This window comes from Mauremys mutica, chromosome 2, assembly GCF_020497125.1.
Source record: "Mauremys mutica isolate MM-2020 ecotype Southern chromosome 2, ASM2049712v1, whole genome shotgun sequence".
NCBI lineage: Eukaryota > Metazoa > Chordata > Testudines > Geoemydidae > Mauremys > Mauremys mutica.
The window spans coordinates 69,072,288-69,090,287 of NC_059073.1; the positions used below are offsets into that span (position 1 = coordinate 69,072,288).

The 18,000-nt window shown below is 44.7% G+C and overlaps 1 protein-coding gene across 1 annotated transcript in view; it reads right to left on the bottom strand.

Annotated features, from left to right (window-relative positions):
* Positions 1 to 18,000, bottom strand: part of LOC123362590 — a 97,853-nt gene that overhangs the window by 42,833 nt on the left and 37,020 nt on the right. The window contains exon 2 of the mRNA XM_045002980.1: positions 1,766 to 2,317. Coding sequence (XP_044858915.1) covers positions 1,766 to 2,317 — 552 coding nt within the window. The remainder of the gene's footprint in view (positions 1 to 1,765; positions 2,318 to 18,000) is intronic.

Genomic DNA, 18,000 nt, shown 5'->3' on the forward strand with positions numbered 1-18,000 from the left:
GAGGATAGTACAGTCAGGGAGAGCAGATAAAATGACTAAAAGGCCTTTGTTGAGCTAAAAGCAGAAGGAGCTTTCTACAACAATTCTGAGCAAAATGAAATGCATGAAGGATGTGTATGAAGAAAAACAGGCAAACAATTGTTTAGTTATTTATTTAGGTTCGGTGTTTAAAACCTCCCTATGTGCATCAACAAAGTGTGAGGATGAAGCTAGTCTAGATCTAGACCTGTATGCCTCAGTGACTATATCCTGCCACCTTTGGAGCCCTTAGTGCACCCGTGTAACACAAAGTTTAGCCATATGTTCTGTCAGGCAATTTATTGCAGGAGAGTGTTTCTCCAAATGTTGTTCATGTAAAGAGGCTGCCAGATCAGGATGAACTGTTTTCAGAAGCGCTGTCAAGAAATGACATATTGTACCCTTGATCCACATGCACGGCCAACTGTTGCCAATGACAGCTGTATGCATGGATTGAGGGAACAATATGTAACCATTCAGAGTATCAAGGTTATTACAGAATTCAGTAAGTCTCAAAGATGCACACAGCTAGGTCTATCCCTCCTTCCCTCAGCAGGTGTCAGCGCAACAAAGGCCTGATCCACAGACTGTTGAAGTCAATGAAAAGACTCCCATTGTCTTCAAGGAGTTACATAGGGAGTATTTTTTTAAACCAAAAAACCATATTTTAAACAGACATTTAAAGGAAAGCTTAGTATTCTGAAAGTGCACAGGGTGAGCGACAACCTTCCTTTCTCACATAAAAAGATTTCAGTTACTTAAAAGAAACAAATTTCTTCTTGTGGTTACTAAAGAGGCATTAGACTGAGACGTGGTTAACAGTCCCTGACAACAGGTCACACGTTGCAAGAGGCACGGAAATGTCAAATTTAAAGCATTTGCTATTCAAATAAAAATTCAAAGTTCATACATGGAAGGAAAATTCAGAACACTGTGCTGGAGAGAACAAGCTTTCCTTGAAATCCTGTCAAAGTTTGTAATGTTGGACCAAATCTGATTTACTCTTTATATAATATATATAATTATTTCTGACATCCAGATAAATATATTATTTCCACTCAAAACACAGGCATTACTGTTTCTTTCAGAAAGTATCAGTGCCAGCTGCACTACGTTCATGAAAAAGTTTCCAAGGACAAATGCATATGTGGAGGCAGTGGAGGAAAAACAATAAAACATCAGATTTCATTTTAAGCTTCTCAGGGGCTATTAAACAGAAGTGAGAACTTGTTAATAAATATTCTGAAAGCTAACTTGCTAGTGTGCTGGGAGTCAAAATGAATGTGGTGGACACACTCTGGTTCCCATCAGATGTGTATCCATTTCACCACAATCTGACAACAGCTAACTGTCTTTTTTCAAGGGAACTCCAGGTCTGGGACCTGTGTAGGAGGTGGTGGTAGGCCATCACTGAGATGCACTGGGAGAGCTGTATGGGAAATCTGTCACAACACCTGCTCACAAAGACCTGATGCTGGGCAATGCTGAACATCTCCTGTGTGGTCCTGGAGGCCCTCAATTCCCAATGACATCATACCACTGAGAACTGAATAATAAAGACTCCAGGAATAGTGGGAAATTGAACTCAGGGCTCTTATTCACAAAACAGGTTTGTCCCTAGTTGACCAAATTTATTCATGATGGTAAAACGTTCACCCCAAAACTATAAAGATAATCCTAATACTTATTGTGTAAGGTGACGTGGTTTCAAATCCTGTCTGGAATCACAGAATAAGAACACGCTTACCTGAATTCTGGGCTGCTAGCAGCATCTGTTTCAAATGTGCATTTTCTTTTCGTAGCATTTGATTTTCCTTTATCAGTTTTTCAAGAACAGCAAATGGGTTTTCTTCCTCACTGCACTCCTCATCCCCCTCCCCCATGTCTTCATCCTCTTCCAGCTGGAGCGCCTCCCATGACAGCTGAAAGCAATTGTCTTCCAAAGCAGATCTTTGTCTTAACTCTCCTGCCAGCTCTGACTTCACCGACACAGATGGCAAGCTGTAGATGGCATGGAATTGAGCAGGTGCTGCTGATACTAGACCAGCGGCTGTGGAAGGAAGGTTCTGAGTTGCACACATTTTCCTTCTTTTGCTGCTCAGGCAGACATCATCCTCAGCTGTTTTGCTGACTGGGAATGATTGGACATTGCAATCCATGTAAAGTGTTTTACCTATATTTCTGCCATTTTCTCTTTCTTCTTTCAGCAGGAGATCCAAGATATCACTCCCAGATACGCCTTTCTTTTCAGCAATGAGTTTGCAAAAGATTTTTTCTTTTTCCTTGCAGTGAGTCAGACCTAGAGAAACAAAAGCATCATATGAATTCAAATATAGATTTTGAAAATGAAATTTCATGGATTCCTAAAAACATTGCCCGCTGCAGACGTTTGTTTCTTTTTTTTAATGGCTTCTTCAGTGCTTATATACTATTCCTTCTAGAAGAGAGACTTTGATTTCAGGAGACCTACATTTTAGCAAAGACAGTTTGCAGAGGTGTGAAGCTCCCAAATATGAAAACTGAGAACAGTTGCTAAGGTCCTGCTGACCTTGTAATACAGAGAAAAAACAACAAAACAAAAAAACCTCAATGTGGCTGCATGCCAGTAACATTAAATAAAAAGAAAGCTGACATATGCCCAGCTGAATGCATCTTTGCTTTGCAATTCTGAGAGACAAAACTGCTGGATTTATTGAAGCTTTGCGTAAGTGTATTGGCCTCTTGTCTTTTTTATCTTCATGCATACAAACAGGGCTCAGATGAAGGAGCTAGATGTCCTCTGAAGGTAAAAATAATCCACACCACAAACCCTCCTCATATAATTTAAGTGGTGGCAACATCTGACAAGGAGAATTAAGACGTCATGAGCTTGCATTCTAAAATGCTTGATCACTCCTATGTACAAGTCTGTAACCTTACTGCTTGAGACTCAGAGCTGTGACTAGCAACCATGCAAACAAAATACACTATCCTTGTAAATACTGTTTATGGTCCCAGCATGCAAAGTGATTATTACATCCAAAAGATCACCATTCATGAGTGAGCCTTCCAGTCTGGGCAAGTCTGTTATATGGAATGGAAAATCTATGAGTTTAATTCTGATCTCATATTGTTTTTACACTGATATCAGAAGAGTAAATCCGGATTGATACCAATTACAGCAGAATCTAGCTCCCTCAACGTTCCCCTTTCTGCTTAACGTTTTTAACAGACTTGTGTGAAGAGCTTTGTTTAGAGCAGTTGTTTCCAAACTTTTGTATTGGTGACCCCTTTCCAGGGGTGAAAGTTACTTAAAGGACTTACTGGTAGGCTGGAGTCCTGAGCAGGGGCGTGGCCTCAACCGGAAGAGGCGGGGCCTTTCAAGATTTAAAGGCCCTGGGGCTCCGGCTGTGGCTGGGAGCCCCAGGGCCTTTAAATCACCTCAGAGCTACCAGCTGCAGAGGTGGCTGGGAGCCCCGGGGCTCAGGGGTGAATGAAAGGGCCCGGGGCTCCAGCTCCCGCGGAGCTCCAGGCCCTTTAAATCAGTGCAGGAGCCCGGCTGCTGGAGCTCCGGTGGGGATTTAAAGGGCCCGGGCTCCCTGCAGTGGCTGGAACTTCAGGCCCTTTAAATCACCACCGCGGAAGCCGGTCCAGTCTGGCACAGTGTACTGGCTCTTGCCGGTACGCCATACCAGACCGTATCGGCTTACTTTCACCTCTGCTCCTTTCATATAGCAAGCCTCTGAGTGTGACTACCCCCTTATAAATATATTAAAAAGTGCTTTAATTTAACACCATTATAAATGCTGGAGGCAAAGTGAGGTTTGGGATGCAGGCTGACAGCTTGCGACCCCTCATGTAATAAGCTCGCGACCCCCTCAGGGGTCCTGACCCCCAGTTTGGGACCCCCTGGTCTAGAGCTATTAGTAGTGAGGGTAGGCAGCATGCAAGCCCCTCATCCAGCTTTGCCAGTCAATTATGAATCTCAACACCCCACAGCCCTGGGTTGCTTTAACACAGTTGCAAAGATTACAACAGTGCTAAAGCACCAAACTCATTTTGTAACCTATTGTAAAACAAGATTAGAACAAAAGTGGTCATCGGAGGTTAGAGGCATAAACCTATTGTGTATACTAGCTATCCCCTTTACATTCATTTTACTCAGAAAGAAGGAGTGAGCAGAACTGGAGTGACCATATGTCCAGAGCCAGAGCCGGCTCCAGGCACCAGCTTAGCAGGCAGGTGCTTGGGGTGGCCACTCTGGAAGGGTGTGGCACGTCCAGGTATTCGATGGCAATTTGGCGGAGGGTCCATCGCTCCCACTCGGAACGAAGGACCTCCTGCTGAATTGCCGCAGATCGCGATCGCGGCTTTTTTTTTTTTTTTTTGGCTGCTTTGGGCAGCAAAACTCCTGGAGCCGGCCCTGCCAGAGCTAAAACAGGGGGCCAGTTTTCATCAGGTGGATTTCAGAACTGACACTGAACCAGTGAATGAGAGAAACCTAGAAAAATAGCATAAGTAAATTCTTTCAGAATTGCTATATTACGGTTGAGGAGAAAATTTCATTCTTAGGATAAAATTCTCTGCTGGTGTAGATTGGCACAGCTCCACTGAAGGAAAGAAGCTACCCCAACTTACACCAGTAGAGAATTTGGCCTTAAGTGTCTATCTTTAGCCACTTACAATTTTGCATATTACATATATAACATGAACAATATTAACCCAAATTCATATACATATGGGTTAATATTCTCCATGTTTTGCTCATCTACAAGATCCGGGCAAACTTTTTGGCCCGAGGGCCACATCTGGGTGGGGAAATTGTATGCAGGGCCATGAATGTAGATCTGGGGCAGGAGGTTGAGGTGCAGGAAGGAGTGCAGGGTGTGGGAGGGGGTGCGGTGTGCAGGAAGGGGCACAAGGCAAGGGGTTGGGTGCAGGAGGAGTATGGGGTGCAGGGGGAGCTCAAGGCAGGGGGTTGGGGTGCAGGAGGGGTGTGGCAGGGAGCTAAGGGCAGGGGGTTGAGGTGTGGGATGTAGGAGGGGTTTGGGGTTTGGGTTCTGGCCCGGGGCTGCTTACCTTGAGCGGTTCCGAGGTGACAGTGGCGTATAGTGGGGCTAAGGCAGGCTCTCTGCCTGCCCTGACCCCGTGCTGCTCCCAGAAGTGGCCAGCATGTCCAGCAGTGGCTCTTGGGCGTGGGGTGGGGCAGGTGGCTCCATCGCATGCTGCCCTCACCGCGGTTCCCCGTTCCCAGCCAATGGGAGCTGTGAGGGGTGGTGCCTGCAGGTGAGGGCAGTGCATGGAGCCCTCTGCCTCCCGCAGGGATGTGGTGCTTGCTCCTTCCGCAGAGGCAGATTTACCATGAAACAAACAGTATAGTGGCACAGGGCCCCCAATGATAGGGGAGCCCCCTAAATGCAGGACAAATCTCATCTGACAACCTGCGTCTGAGTCCCAGCCAGAGGCACAGCAGAGCTCAGGCAGGCAAGCTGCCTCCCTGCCATGGCCAGTGGCCCCACGCCACTCCCAGAAGCAGCTGTCTGCTGGCACGTCTCTGTGTGCCCCTGGCTGGGGGAGGTGGCTCTGCACACTGCCCCCACTCCAGGCAGCACACAGGGACTCATTGCTCCCCTCCCCCCAAGGGGGGCACAGAGACATGCCAGCAGCAGCACAGCAGGGCTAAGGTGACTCCCTGCCCATGCTGCCTCCCTCGCTCCGTGCTGCGCCGCTCCCAAAAGCAACCGGCATGTCTCTGCAGCCCCTGGGGGGCTCCGCACATTGCCCTCGCCCCGAGAGCCGACTCTGCAGCTCCCACTGCCTGGGAACTGCGGCCAGTGGGAGCAGTGTTGGCAGCGCCTGTGAGCAGTGGTGTGCAGAGTCCCCTCGCCCCTCCCCCACCTAAGAGCTGCTGCCAGAGGAGTGTGCCGGTCACTTTGGGAGCTGCGCCGCCCAAGGTAAACGCTGCCCCCTAACTCCTCCCTCACCCCAAACTCCTGCCCCATCCCAGAGCCCACACCCAAACTTCCTCCCAGAGCCCGCACCCCTCACCCCCTCCAACACCCTAACCCCCTGCCCCAGCCCGGAGCCTGCACCCAAACTCCCTTTCAGAGCCTGACCCCCGCACCCACTCCTGCACCCCAACCCCCTGCCCCAATCAAGGTACCTCACTTTATTTTCATTTACTTCCTATTACTTATAATATAGGAGGAGGAGGAAGAAAGAAAGAATGAAAAATTGGGGGGAGATAAGAGAGAATGTTCTTCTTCTTGGCTGGGTCTGAAGGGGGTGGCTCCAAAAATGAAGCTGTCACAGGGCCCCACTAACTCTAAATCCTCCACTGCCCTTCTGGGAGCAGTGTGGGGCCAGGGCAGGCAGGGAGCCTGCCTTAGCCCCGCTGTGCTATGGGGCTGGCAATCCTGCAGGCTGGATTGAAAGCCCTGATGGGCCAGATCCAGCCCGCGGGCCGAGGTTTGCCCTCTCCTGTCCAAGATGAATCTTTTGGAAAGTGTTGAGGAGTTTCACTTCAAACTTGCCAACGACTTCATCCTAAATGAGAAGCATACTTTTTTTTTTTTGGCATTTTTATTAAAGGTGGTTTTAAAGTAACATGTTCACAGACATTTGAAAATTGCATATAGTGCATGTGATGTACCAGGGATCGGCAACCTTTCAGAAGTGGTGTGCCGAGTCTTCATTCATTCACTGTGATTTAAGGTTTCGCGCGCCAGTAATACATTTTAATGTTCTTAGAAGGTCTCTTTCTACAAGTCTATAATATATAATTAAGCTATTGTTGTATGTAAAGTAGATAAGGTTTTTAAAATGTTTAAGAAGCTTCATTTAAAATTAAATAAAATGCAGAGCCCCCCGGACCAGTGGCCAGGACCCAGGCACTGTGAGTGCCACTGAAAATCAGCTCGGCACCTGTGCCATAGGTTGCCTACCCCTGTGCTATACACTTTGAACTTTGTGTATGAGAAATTGTATTTCAGTTTTGATGATTTATGTCCTGTTAAATAAAACAACAAAGAACAAACTGATATTAAGTTTCCAAAGGAGGGAGAGAGAGAGTGTGATTCATTTTGTAGCCCTTTGCACCTGATCTGAAACACAAAATGTTCATGGCTTGGAACCATGCAGACAGACGCCTATCTATTTAAAGGGGACTTTCAGGAAAACACGGTAACATCTTACAGTTATATCACCCGTCTATCAAGCAGCAGTAGATATTGAGGCCTTGAAATTCATTTTCCCAGTGGAGGAGAAAGCAGCAGCATAGAGTCAAGATATGTTCTTAGTGTAATTTGTTTATTTACACTACATACCAGCCCTTGAACTGAGTTCAAACACCACCCAGGCAAACCTCTCTTTCAGATATCTCAACCTGACCACCAAAGTCAAGTTCCTAGAAACTACGCTACACCAAGACTTAACTCAGTAAAGATTAAGGCGGAGAGCAAACTCTTGTTTGCAACAGCTCACCTCAAGGAATCAATATAACAAAACTAACAATACATCATTTCTTCAAAGGCTGTATACTGCTTGAATGCTAAGAAAAATAATGGGTAAGACTATGTGTAACAATGCTACCTAAAAAGAACAGGAGTACTTGTGGCACCTTAGAGACTAACACATTTATTTGAGCATAAGCTTTCGTGGGCTACAGCCCACTTCATCGGATGCATAGAATGAAACATATAGTAAGGAGATATATAGACACATACAGAGAACATGAAAAGGTGGGAGTTGCCCTACCTAATGTCTCCTGCCATAAGTTACATAACTAGGTACAACACATGACTGTTTAGCACAAACAGCAGTACAGTGCTCCTAGTATATGCATGAACCAGTAGGTATAAAGTGAAGTGCTATGCAATGAAATCAAAATGAAATCAACATAGCTTCCATTTATTTTAATGCTTTATTATATAGATGTGTGTGGAGTGCCAATATTACATACACACAGCATCTATCTATGACAATGAATTTCAATCTTACACTAAAATCTGTGCAGTGCATTTTTTTAAAATAAGCTCCTCGGGCATGTTTACATCTCTCAGGATAAAGCTTCCTTAAGGACCAGAGACAGGACCCTCAAAATCAGTGCTCATTGTTATAGATTAACAAAAGAGGACACAAGTTATTCCTAATTGAAACTCCTACAGAGAGTTCCAGAACAAAGCTCTACACGGCAAGGGTGGAGAACTCCAGGTCCCACGGGGCCCCCTGCCCACGCTACCACCCCTTCATTAATTATGTAACCTGAAATCTCTGACTGCTCTGCCTTGCAATAAATTACCCTTTAGCTCCTCCTAGTGGATGATTATAAACTGCAGAACACTTCAGACACTCATATTACATCCTTTTCAATTGAACCTACATTAGAGTTGCCAATTTTGGTTGGACTTATTCCTGGAGGTTTCATCACATGACATAATCTTTAAGTAAAGATTAATCTTTAATTCCTGGAGACTCCAGGACAATCCAGAAGGCTTGGCAACCGTAACCTCTATTATTATTGTTTGTTTATATTACCATAGCATCTCAAAGCCCTAGCGATGGCCCAGAACCCCATTGTACTGGGCTCTGCATAAACAGAACAAAAAGAAGGTACATGCTCCAAACAGCTTACAGCTCTCTGTGCACTGAGCTCCTGCACATTTGTGCTGAAAAAACCCTCTATGCCACCCCAGGCTATCAGCCTTCCTAGACTCAAGCCTCAGGCCTGGTCTACACTACGCGTTTAAACCGGTTTTAGGAGCATTAAACCGATTTAACGCCACACCCGTCCACACTAAGAGGCCCTTTATATCAATATAAAGGGCTCTTTAAACCGGTTTCTGTACTCCTCCCCAACGAGAGGAGTAGCGCTAATATCAGTATTACCATATCGGATTAGGGTTAGTGTGGCCGCAAATCGACGGTATTGGCCTCCGGGTGGTATCCCACAGTGCACCACTGACCGCTCTGGACAGCAATCAGAACTCGGATGCAGTGGCCAGGTAGACAGGAAAAGCCCCGGGAACTTTTGAATATCATTTCCTGTTTGCCCAGCGTGGAGCTCCGATCAGCACGGGTGGCGATGCAGTCCGAAATCCAAATCCAAAAAGAGCTCCAGCATGGACCGTACGGATGTGATCGCTGTATGGGCAGGCAAATCTGTTCTATCAGAGCTCCGTTACAGAAGACGAAATGCCAAAGCATTTTTAAAAAATCTACAGACAGAGGCCACAGCAGAGACTCAGCACGCTGCTGCGTGACAAACGTAACGGAAAGCCAAAGAATCAAATGGACGCTCATGGAGGGAGGGAGGGGGGACTGAGGACTCAAGCTATCCCACAGTTCCTGCAGTCTCCGAAAAGCATTTGCATTCTCGGCTGAGCTCCCAATGCCTGTAGTGTCAAACACATTGTCCGCGGTTGTTCAGGGCATAACTCGTCAATTTACCCCCGTCACCCACTCCCAGAAGTAAAAGGGAAAAAATCCTCTTTTGACTCTTTTAAATGTCACCCTATGTTTACTGAATGCTGCTGATAGACGCGATGCTGCAGCAGTCAACGGCAGCATCCTCGCGCCCCCCTCATGGGTGGCTGATGGTACAATATGGCTGATATCCATCGTCATCATCAGCCTTGTGGCAGATGGTGCAGTACAAAAGGACTGGTATCCGTCCTCATCATCAGCCCGTGAGTGCTCCTGGCTGGCCTCCGGTGAGGTCGGCTGGGGGCGCCTGGGTAAAAAACTCCTGATCATTCCCAGTAGATGGTACAGTACGGCTGGTAACCATCTTCATCATAGCAACAGGGGGCTGAGCTCCATCAGCCCCTGCCTTTCATGTGTAAAGAAAAGATTCTGTTCTGCCTGGACTATCATAGCAGCGGGATGCTGGGCTCCTCTCCCCCACACTGCTTAATGTCCTGTCTGGATTATCATAGCAGCTGGAGGCTGCCTTCCCCTCATATCTCACTAACAAGTCACTGTTTCTTATTCCTGCATTCTTTATTACTTCATCACACAAATGGGGGACACTGCAACGGTAGCCCAGGAAGGCTGGGGGAGGAGGGAATCAACAGGTGGGGTTGTTGCAGGGGCACCCCCTGTGAATGGCATACAGCTCATCATTTCTGCGGGATCTGACACAGAGCGGCTGTGCTCTCTGGTTCTCTGATACACTGGTTCTCTAGTACACTTGCCCCATATTCTAGGCAGGACTGATTCTATTTTTAGATACCATAAAGGAGAGATTGACTTGGGGAGTCATTCCCATTTTTGTCTTTTGTGCCCCCGGCCGATCTCAGCCAGGGGCACCCATGACAGCAGCAGATGGTGCAGCACAAAAGGACTGGTAACCGTCATCTCATTGCCAATTTACAATGGCATGGTAGATGGTACAGAACGGCTGATAACCATCTCTGCTATCATGCAAAAGCAAATGAATGCTGCTGTGTAGCGCTGCTGAATCGCCTCTGTCAGCGGCATCTAGTACACATACGGTGACAATGACAAGAGGCAAAACAGGCTCCATGGTTGCCATGATATGGTGTCTGCCAGGGCAATCCAGGGAAAAAGGACGCGAAATGATTGTCTGCCGTTGCTTCCCCGGAGGAAGAAATGACTGACGACATTTACCCAGAACCACCCGCGACAATGATTTTTGCCCCATCAGGCACTGGGATCTCAACCCAGAATTCCAAGGGGTTGGAGAGACTGCGGGAACTATGGGATAGCTACGGAATAGCTACCCACAGTGCAATGCTCCAGAAATCGATGCTAGCCTCGGACCATGGACGCACACCACCGATTTAATGTGCTTAGTGTGGCCGCGTGCACTCGATTTTATACAATCTGTTTTACTAAACCGGTTTATGTAAAATCGGAATAATCCTGTAGTGTAGACGTACCCTCAGTCCAATTCATATCAGGATCCTTCATCCACATGCCCCACATAGTTGTACCAGCACAGTCTGGAGTCAGCAGCTGGTCAGTTTATGAACATGTATTATGTATTAATCATTACCTGAATTACCATAGCACTTAGCAGCCTTAGGCAGGGGCCAGGACCCTAGTGTGCTAGGTGCTGTACATCTCTAGAATCAGCTGGGTACAAATACAGCCCAGTAATAGGGAGGCGGAGGAAACAAGTGTGGGGACAGAGACAACCCCTGCAATTCTATATCCTGCAACAAGGTGGAGAGTTTCTCCACCATAAACGTAGGCTAGGGGTTTTCTTCATCTCAGTCAGAAAAAAAGAGCAAAATAGCAAGTAAAGGGAGATGTGCTTCAGTTGAGGAAAAAACAGCCCCTAACTTACAGAGTCTCATGTCAGCTGTAGATCAAGATGGCAGTACTTCCAACTTCCAAAAATCATGAACTGCCCCCCCCAAGCCATGACATTTTAAAATAAATAAATGTGAGATTCTTTTTATTTGCTCTCTCATTTCCAAGCTGCTATATTGTGCTCAGGTCACATCTTCAAGCTTTTCTCTGCAACCACGAGGTCTAGAAACTCAGGGTATGTCTACACTGAGAAGTTGTTGACAAAACTTTTGTTTTTTGCAGGTACTTAAAAAAGCGCCTGCGAAAGACAAAAGTTTTGACAACGCAAGTGGCAGTGTGAACATGGCTTTGTCGGCAGAAGCGCTCTCCTGCTGACAAAGCTAATGCCACTCGCAGGGCTGGAAGTATTTTGTTGGCAAAAGTGCTGACAAAGTACCGACAAAGAACGTTTACACACGCTGACTCTTAGCAACAAGGCTGCGTCGACACAGCCTTGTCACTAAAAGCTGAGTGGTGTAGACAAGCCTTCAGTTTTAAAAAGCGAAAGCTGTAATTCTCACCTAAGCATTTATTGGACGGAACTAGGGGTTCAAGCAAAACACCAGATATCACCAGAGTTGGCAACTAGAGCTGTGTGGAGAAAGGCAATTCCATTTTGTGGAGAATTTTAATAGTCTGAAAATTGGTTTGCTTCTAATTTGGAATGAAAACTAAAACTTTTGAAATTCTCTGCATAAGAAAACAGAGGCCCAGCTCTGGGGCAATCCGCCTGGTGCGCTGTCCTAGAGTTGTGGACCCTCGAAGCCCTGGAATCCCCAGTTCAGAGGCAGTGCACATAGCATGCTGTCAAGGAGCTGGGCAGGTAAACTGGCAGGAAGCCAGATGGGTTTCAGATGGAAACCAGCCTGGGTTCCCGCAGACCTTTGTCAAACTCACACCTTCTCTGTAAAACATTTTGATTCTGACAAATCAGCAAATTCTGAACACACCCCACCCCCAAAGTTTCCTCAGAATTTTGCCAGCCTGACTGTCAGGGGGTGGCTGCCTGTAAGGCTCTCCCTGTCATGGCCTCAGGATTACCCTGTAAGCAGCCCCTGCCTCAATTTCCCTCTTCCGGAATCCCTAGTAACTCCACACAAGCTCTCTGAGCATAAATAGCCCTTTGCAGGGTTAATTTTTTACAAATGTCCCACAACCATAAGCCAGAATTCCCCAGCACAGTCCAAACAATACATTTAACCTTTCAAGTCCCATCAACATACCAAATAATGTACTGCTCCGGCATCTCTCAGCATGCATCACCTCTCAGGTACTGCAACATCACTCACCACGCATCACTCCAGCCCCTCCAGCTGAGGTGGTGCTCTGCGCTGTTTCCCTCTCAGGTATGGTCCCAGCACTTGCCCAGAGACATCAGTGGTCTCACCTCCCTATCATTACCCAGCCTTCAGCCCACTCTGGCCCTGCAGCTTCAGCTCTCTGGTTCAAAGAGCTGCTCTTAGCCTTCAGCCCTCTCTGGCCTGGGGAAGTTGATAGGTGACCTCCACCACCACCCTGACTGCCTTCTGCTTTTGAACTGCCACTCTTCATCTAGGGAGCTCTCAGCACTCTGTCCCTCAAGGGCATCTCCATTCCTGAAGTGCTCAGCCCAGCTTTGCTCTTCTTCTGAGTGTTCTCTTTCTGGACTCTGGTTCCTGAACTCTCTCTCTTACCTTTGGGCTGTCTCTCATTTATAACTCCCAGGGGACAGCCCTGCCCTCCTTGTTTCCCCAAACTAGGGCAAACCTTGACTGCCACAGGAGAGCTGGGCCCGATTCCATGGGGGTCAGCTACTCTGGTGACCAGACATCCTGATAAAAATCAGGATTGTCTCGATATTAGAGGGTTTGTCCTGCGTCCCGATCAAAGTACTGTTGGGACATAATTTGTTCTGATTTTTCACAGGGCTGAAGGAACCCCAGCCCGAGCTGCGTGTGGCTGAAGTAGCTCCAACCTGAGCCCTGTTGCATGGGGCTGAAGGAGGCTTGGGTTTCAAGGAGCTGAAAGAGCCACACCGGGCTGAAGCGTCATGGATGAAGTATAAGACTGCTAATGCTGAAAATTGAGAGCTGTGTGATCTTCAGTACAAGATAGCCTATGTGCACATTCTATTTTTATTTTAAAAAAAATCTTTATATGCAATTACCCCTCTCGCCTCCTGAAAAAAGGTGTCCTGATTTTTCACCCTTGCTGTCTTGTCTCCCTACCATCTAGCCTGTTACACTGCTCTATTGGCAACCCTATATTTTCTTGTTCCTCTTTGAAGCCAGAGGGCAGGGAGAGGGAGAGGATACCTGCGCTCTCAGGATAGGCCCCGATTCAGTAAACGTCCCCCTTCAACAAAGCACTTAAGCACATGTTTTAAGTAGGTCCTCAAATTCCATTAATTTTCATAGCTTTTAAGGACATGCTTAAGTGCCTAGCTGAATCAGACCCTGAATGAACACCCAGCTGATCCTTGGTGAGAACTATGTATACCTCACCACAAGCTCTTTATAGTACATATCTGTGTAATTGTCCTATTAATCAGACCCCTTTCATTACTAACATTCTATATATATATAGAAGCCAACAAAGAGATTCTGGAGTTTGCAGAGTCAGTCTGTTCATATTGACCTATGGTGAGCCAAAAAAAGTCAAAAGATGTCAGTTGTAGGGAAATTTTTGCTATCACTTTAAAACTCCTTTTCTATTATCTTCCAAACTTCTCAGAAAAACTCTAGGCTTGTGTGAGATGTGGCATGTGAAATTTTAGGTGCATTGGTTTCTTTTAAGGTATGACGGGAGTTATAGGGATTCTAAATCAGGCTTCCAATGGGAAGCTTCAATCTTAACTATGGAGTGTCTAGCACCACTCCATATGACATACGCACTCACACATCTTATATATATACTTGGATTATACCCCTAGGTGCCAATTCTACAAAGGCTTATGCATGTGTTTTACACATGTGGTTTATTAATCCCATTGAATTCAATAGGCTACTCACAGTGTGCAAAATAACCTTCAACATAAGTCTTTACAGGATCAGGACCTTGGATTGCCAGGCACCATGTTATATTACACACAGACATCCCTTCTACAGTGAAATACTCCTACTGCAACTAAGAAATAGGCCAATCCAGCATTTTTATGGAGTATATTTCATAATGTTCTTCAATAGGAAAGCAATACCATATTCTTAAAAAAAAAAAAAAAGGCAGGAAATGCTTTGACTTTAAATGTCTAAGAGAATCAATGAGCTACAGCTTCTGAAGACAACAATTCTACAAACGTGGGGCAAAATAACCTGAATTCCGGCATCAGCAAAACAGAGATTAAATGCTAGAAAAGACAAAAGGCTTGTGTTGGCAGTTCAGAGTGAGTGAGTTGGACAACAGTCAAAGCTTAACTCAGCCAAATGCAAAGGGGCATTACTAAGGTACTATCAAACCTGGGCGAGAACAGCAATTTTTTTAAAATGAGTTTTTCAGAAACGGGAGAGATGGGATTCCTTCAGGAGGCAGGTGACAGATGATCAAACTTTTCAGTACAAGTGAGGTTAATAGGGAAGTTATAATAGCTGTATCTCTTGCAGCTTGACTGCCACAGGAAAAATGCATGAAATAATGAACTTTGTCTGAAACAAGAAGCAGAGCCAAAGCTGCAATGCACTGGGTTGACAGTAATGAAACATTTTACAAATTGTTCGAACTGCATCTGTGATTCTAAAGCAAGTTCATGTTCAAAATAATCACCCAGATTCTTTTTTTCCCTTCAGAGCTTAAATAAATGGCAGACATTCATATCAATTCACTCAATGATGCTCCATTTAATAGTTCATTACTCCTTTAGGAACTGTGCTTCTGGCTTGAACAGTGAACATATTCTTTGTGAGGCCAGGCTTATATAACTACAAAAGAAGACTCTTCTTGATCAAAGATGTCACAGATGAAAATAAAGCTGTGTGCATCAGCATAAAGTGAGAAGAACTATCAAGTGAAAGGAGATAGCCCAGAAAAGGAATAATACAAAACAGAAAGAGTCCCATTAAATTATAACACATAAAGACAGATAACTAAATATTGACAAATTCTATATGTGCTTGTATGCAGCTGCTAGAAGTCTAAATACTAACATGGGTGAACTTGAGTGCCTGGTTAAATGAAGATATTGATATAATAGGCAACACAAAAACATGGTGGAATGATAATAATCAACGGAATACGATAAAACCTAGTTACAAAATATGTAGGAATGACAGCATAGCTCATGCTGGTGGGGGTGAGGCACTATATGTAAAAGAAAGCATAGAGTCAAATATAGTAAAAATCCTAAATAAATCAAAACTGTACCATAGAATCTGTAAATAGAAATTCCATGCTTGAATAATAAAAAGAGTATAGCAGCAAGAATATACTACCAACCACCTGACCAGGATGGTGATAGTGACTGTGTAAAGCTCCGGGAGATTAGAGATGCTACAATACCAGAAAACTCAGTAATAATGGTGGATTTCAACCATCCCCATATTGATTGGGTATAGGTCACCTCAAGATGAAATGCAGAAACAAAATTTCTAGACACCATGAATGACTGCTTCTTGGAGCAGCTAGTCCTGGAACCCACTAGGGAAGAAGCAATTCTTGATTTAGTCCTAAGTGGAGCACAGGATCTGGTCCAACCACTTGGTAATAGCGACCAAAACGTAATTGATTTTAACATCCTTGTAGAGGGGAAATACCAAAGATATCTACCACTGTAATTACACAAATATAAAGCTAGTTAAATAGAAATTAAAGGATCAGTCACAAGGGTAAAATGCCTGTAAACTGCCTGGAGACTATTTAAAAACACCATAAGGTATGTATACCCCAAATTAAAAAAAAATAGGATAAAAAAGTGCCACTGTGGCTAAACAGCAAAGTGAAAGAGGTTAGAGGACAAAAAGCATTCTTTATAAATTGAAAGTCAAATCCTAGCGAGGAAAATAGAAAGGAGCATAAACTTTGACAAGTCAAGTGTAAAAGTATAATTAGGCAGACCAAAAAAGAATTTGAAAAGCAACTAGCCAAAGACACAATAACTAACAGCAAATTTTTTTCTAAATACATCAGAAGCAAGAAGCCTACCAAACAATCCGTGGAGCCATTGGATGATCAAGGAGCTAAAGGAGCATTCAAGGAAGAGAAGGCTGTTGTGGAGAAGCTAAATGAATTTTTGGCATTTGTCTTTACCGCACAGGATGTGAGGGGGATTCTCACACCTAGCCATTTCTTTGTAGATGACAAACTTGAGTAACTGTCCCAGACTGAGGTATCAATAGAGAAGGTTTTTAAAAGAGTTGATAAATTAAACAGAAATAAGTCACCAGGGCCAGATGGTATTCACCCAAGAGTTCTGAAGAAACTCAAATATGAAATTACAGAACTACTACCTGTGTTATGTAACCTATCATTTAAATCAGCCTCTGTATCAGCTGACTGGAGGATAGATAATGCAAAGCTGATTTTTAAATAAGGGTCCAGAAGTTCTCCTGGCAATTACAGGCCAGTATGCCTAACTTCAGTGCCAGGCAAAGTGGTTTAACTATAATAAAGAACAGAATTATCAGACACATAGATGAACACCATATGTTGGGGAAGAGTCAACACAGCTTTTGTAAAGGGAAATCATGCCTCACCAATCTATTAGAATTCTTTGTCAACCAGCAAGTAGGCAAGGGTGATTCAGTTGGTATAGTGTTCTTGGACTTTCAGAATACCTTTGACAGGGTCCCACACCCACCAAAGGTTCTGAAGCAAAGTAAGCAGTTATGGGATAAGAGGGAAGGTCTTCTCATGGGTCAGTAACTGGTTAAAAGACAGGAAACAAAGGGTAGGAGTAAAAGGTCAGTTTTCACAATAGAAAGAGGTAAATAATGAGGTCCCCCAAGGACCTGTGCTGTTCACCATATTCATAAATGATCTGGAAAAAGGGGTGAACAGTGAGGTGGAAAAATTTGCAGACAATACAAAATTACTCAAGATAGTTAAGTCCAAAGCTATGAAGAGTTACAAAGGGATCTCACAAAACTGAGTGACTTGGCAACAAAATGGCAGTTGAAATTCAATGTTGATAAGTGCAAAGTAATGCACATTGGAAAAATAATTCCAACTATATACAGTACAGACCCGTTTACGTGTCAATCCGCTTAAAGCACGGTAGCGCCATGCCTCCCAGTGCTACCTATTTAACACACGAGACTTGTTAACATGCAGTACAGGAACTTGCTATGTAGTGCTACAGATTTGCTTACTAACTCACTGACACAGAAATCGACAGGAAGTGCAGAGTGGAAACGTGTTGTACGTCTTTACCGATATTGGTAAAGACATATCACGCATGCTTAGTCATTGTCACGCTAGAGACATATATAATATATAGTAGTTATATAGTAATATATATACTAAATTAGAAAAATTTAATGGCAGAGGGTAAGCGTCAGCGTTCCTACACTGTAGAAGAAAAGCTAGCTGTAACAGATCGAGTAAATAGTGGAGAAACCCAGGCCAAAGTTTCAAAAGATATTGGGATTGCCGAATCTACTCTCCAAGGATGGCTAAAAAACTAATCTAAACTGAATGGCTTTGTACAAAATATCGATTCTGCCTCGGGGCTTAAGCGAAACGTGTGCGCTATTCAGCAAACCCACAACAGACAAAGCC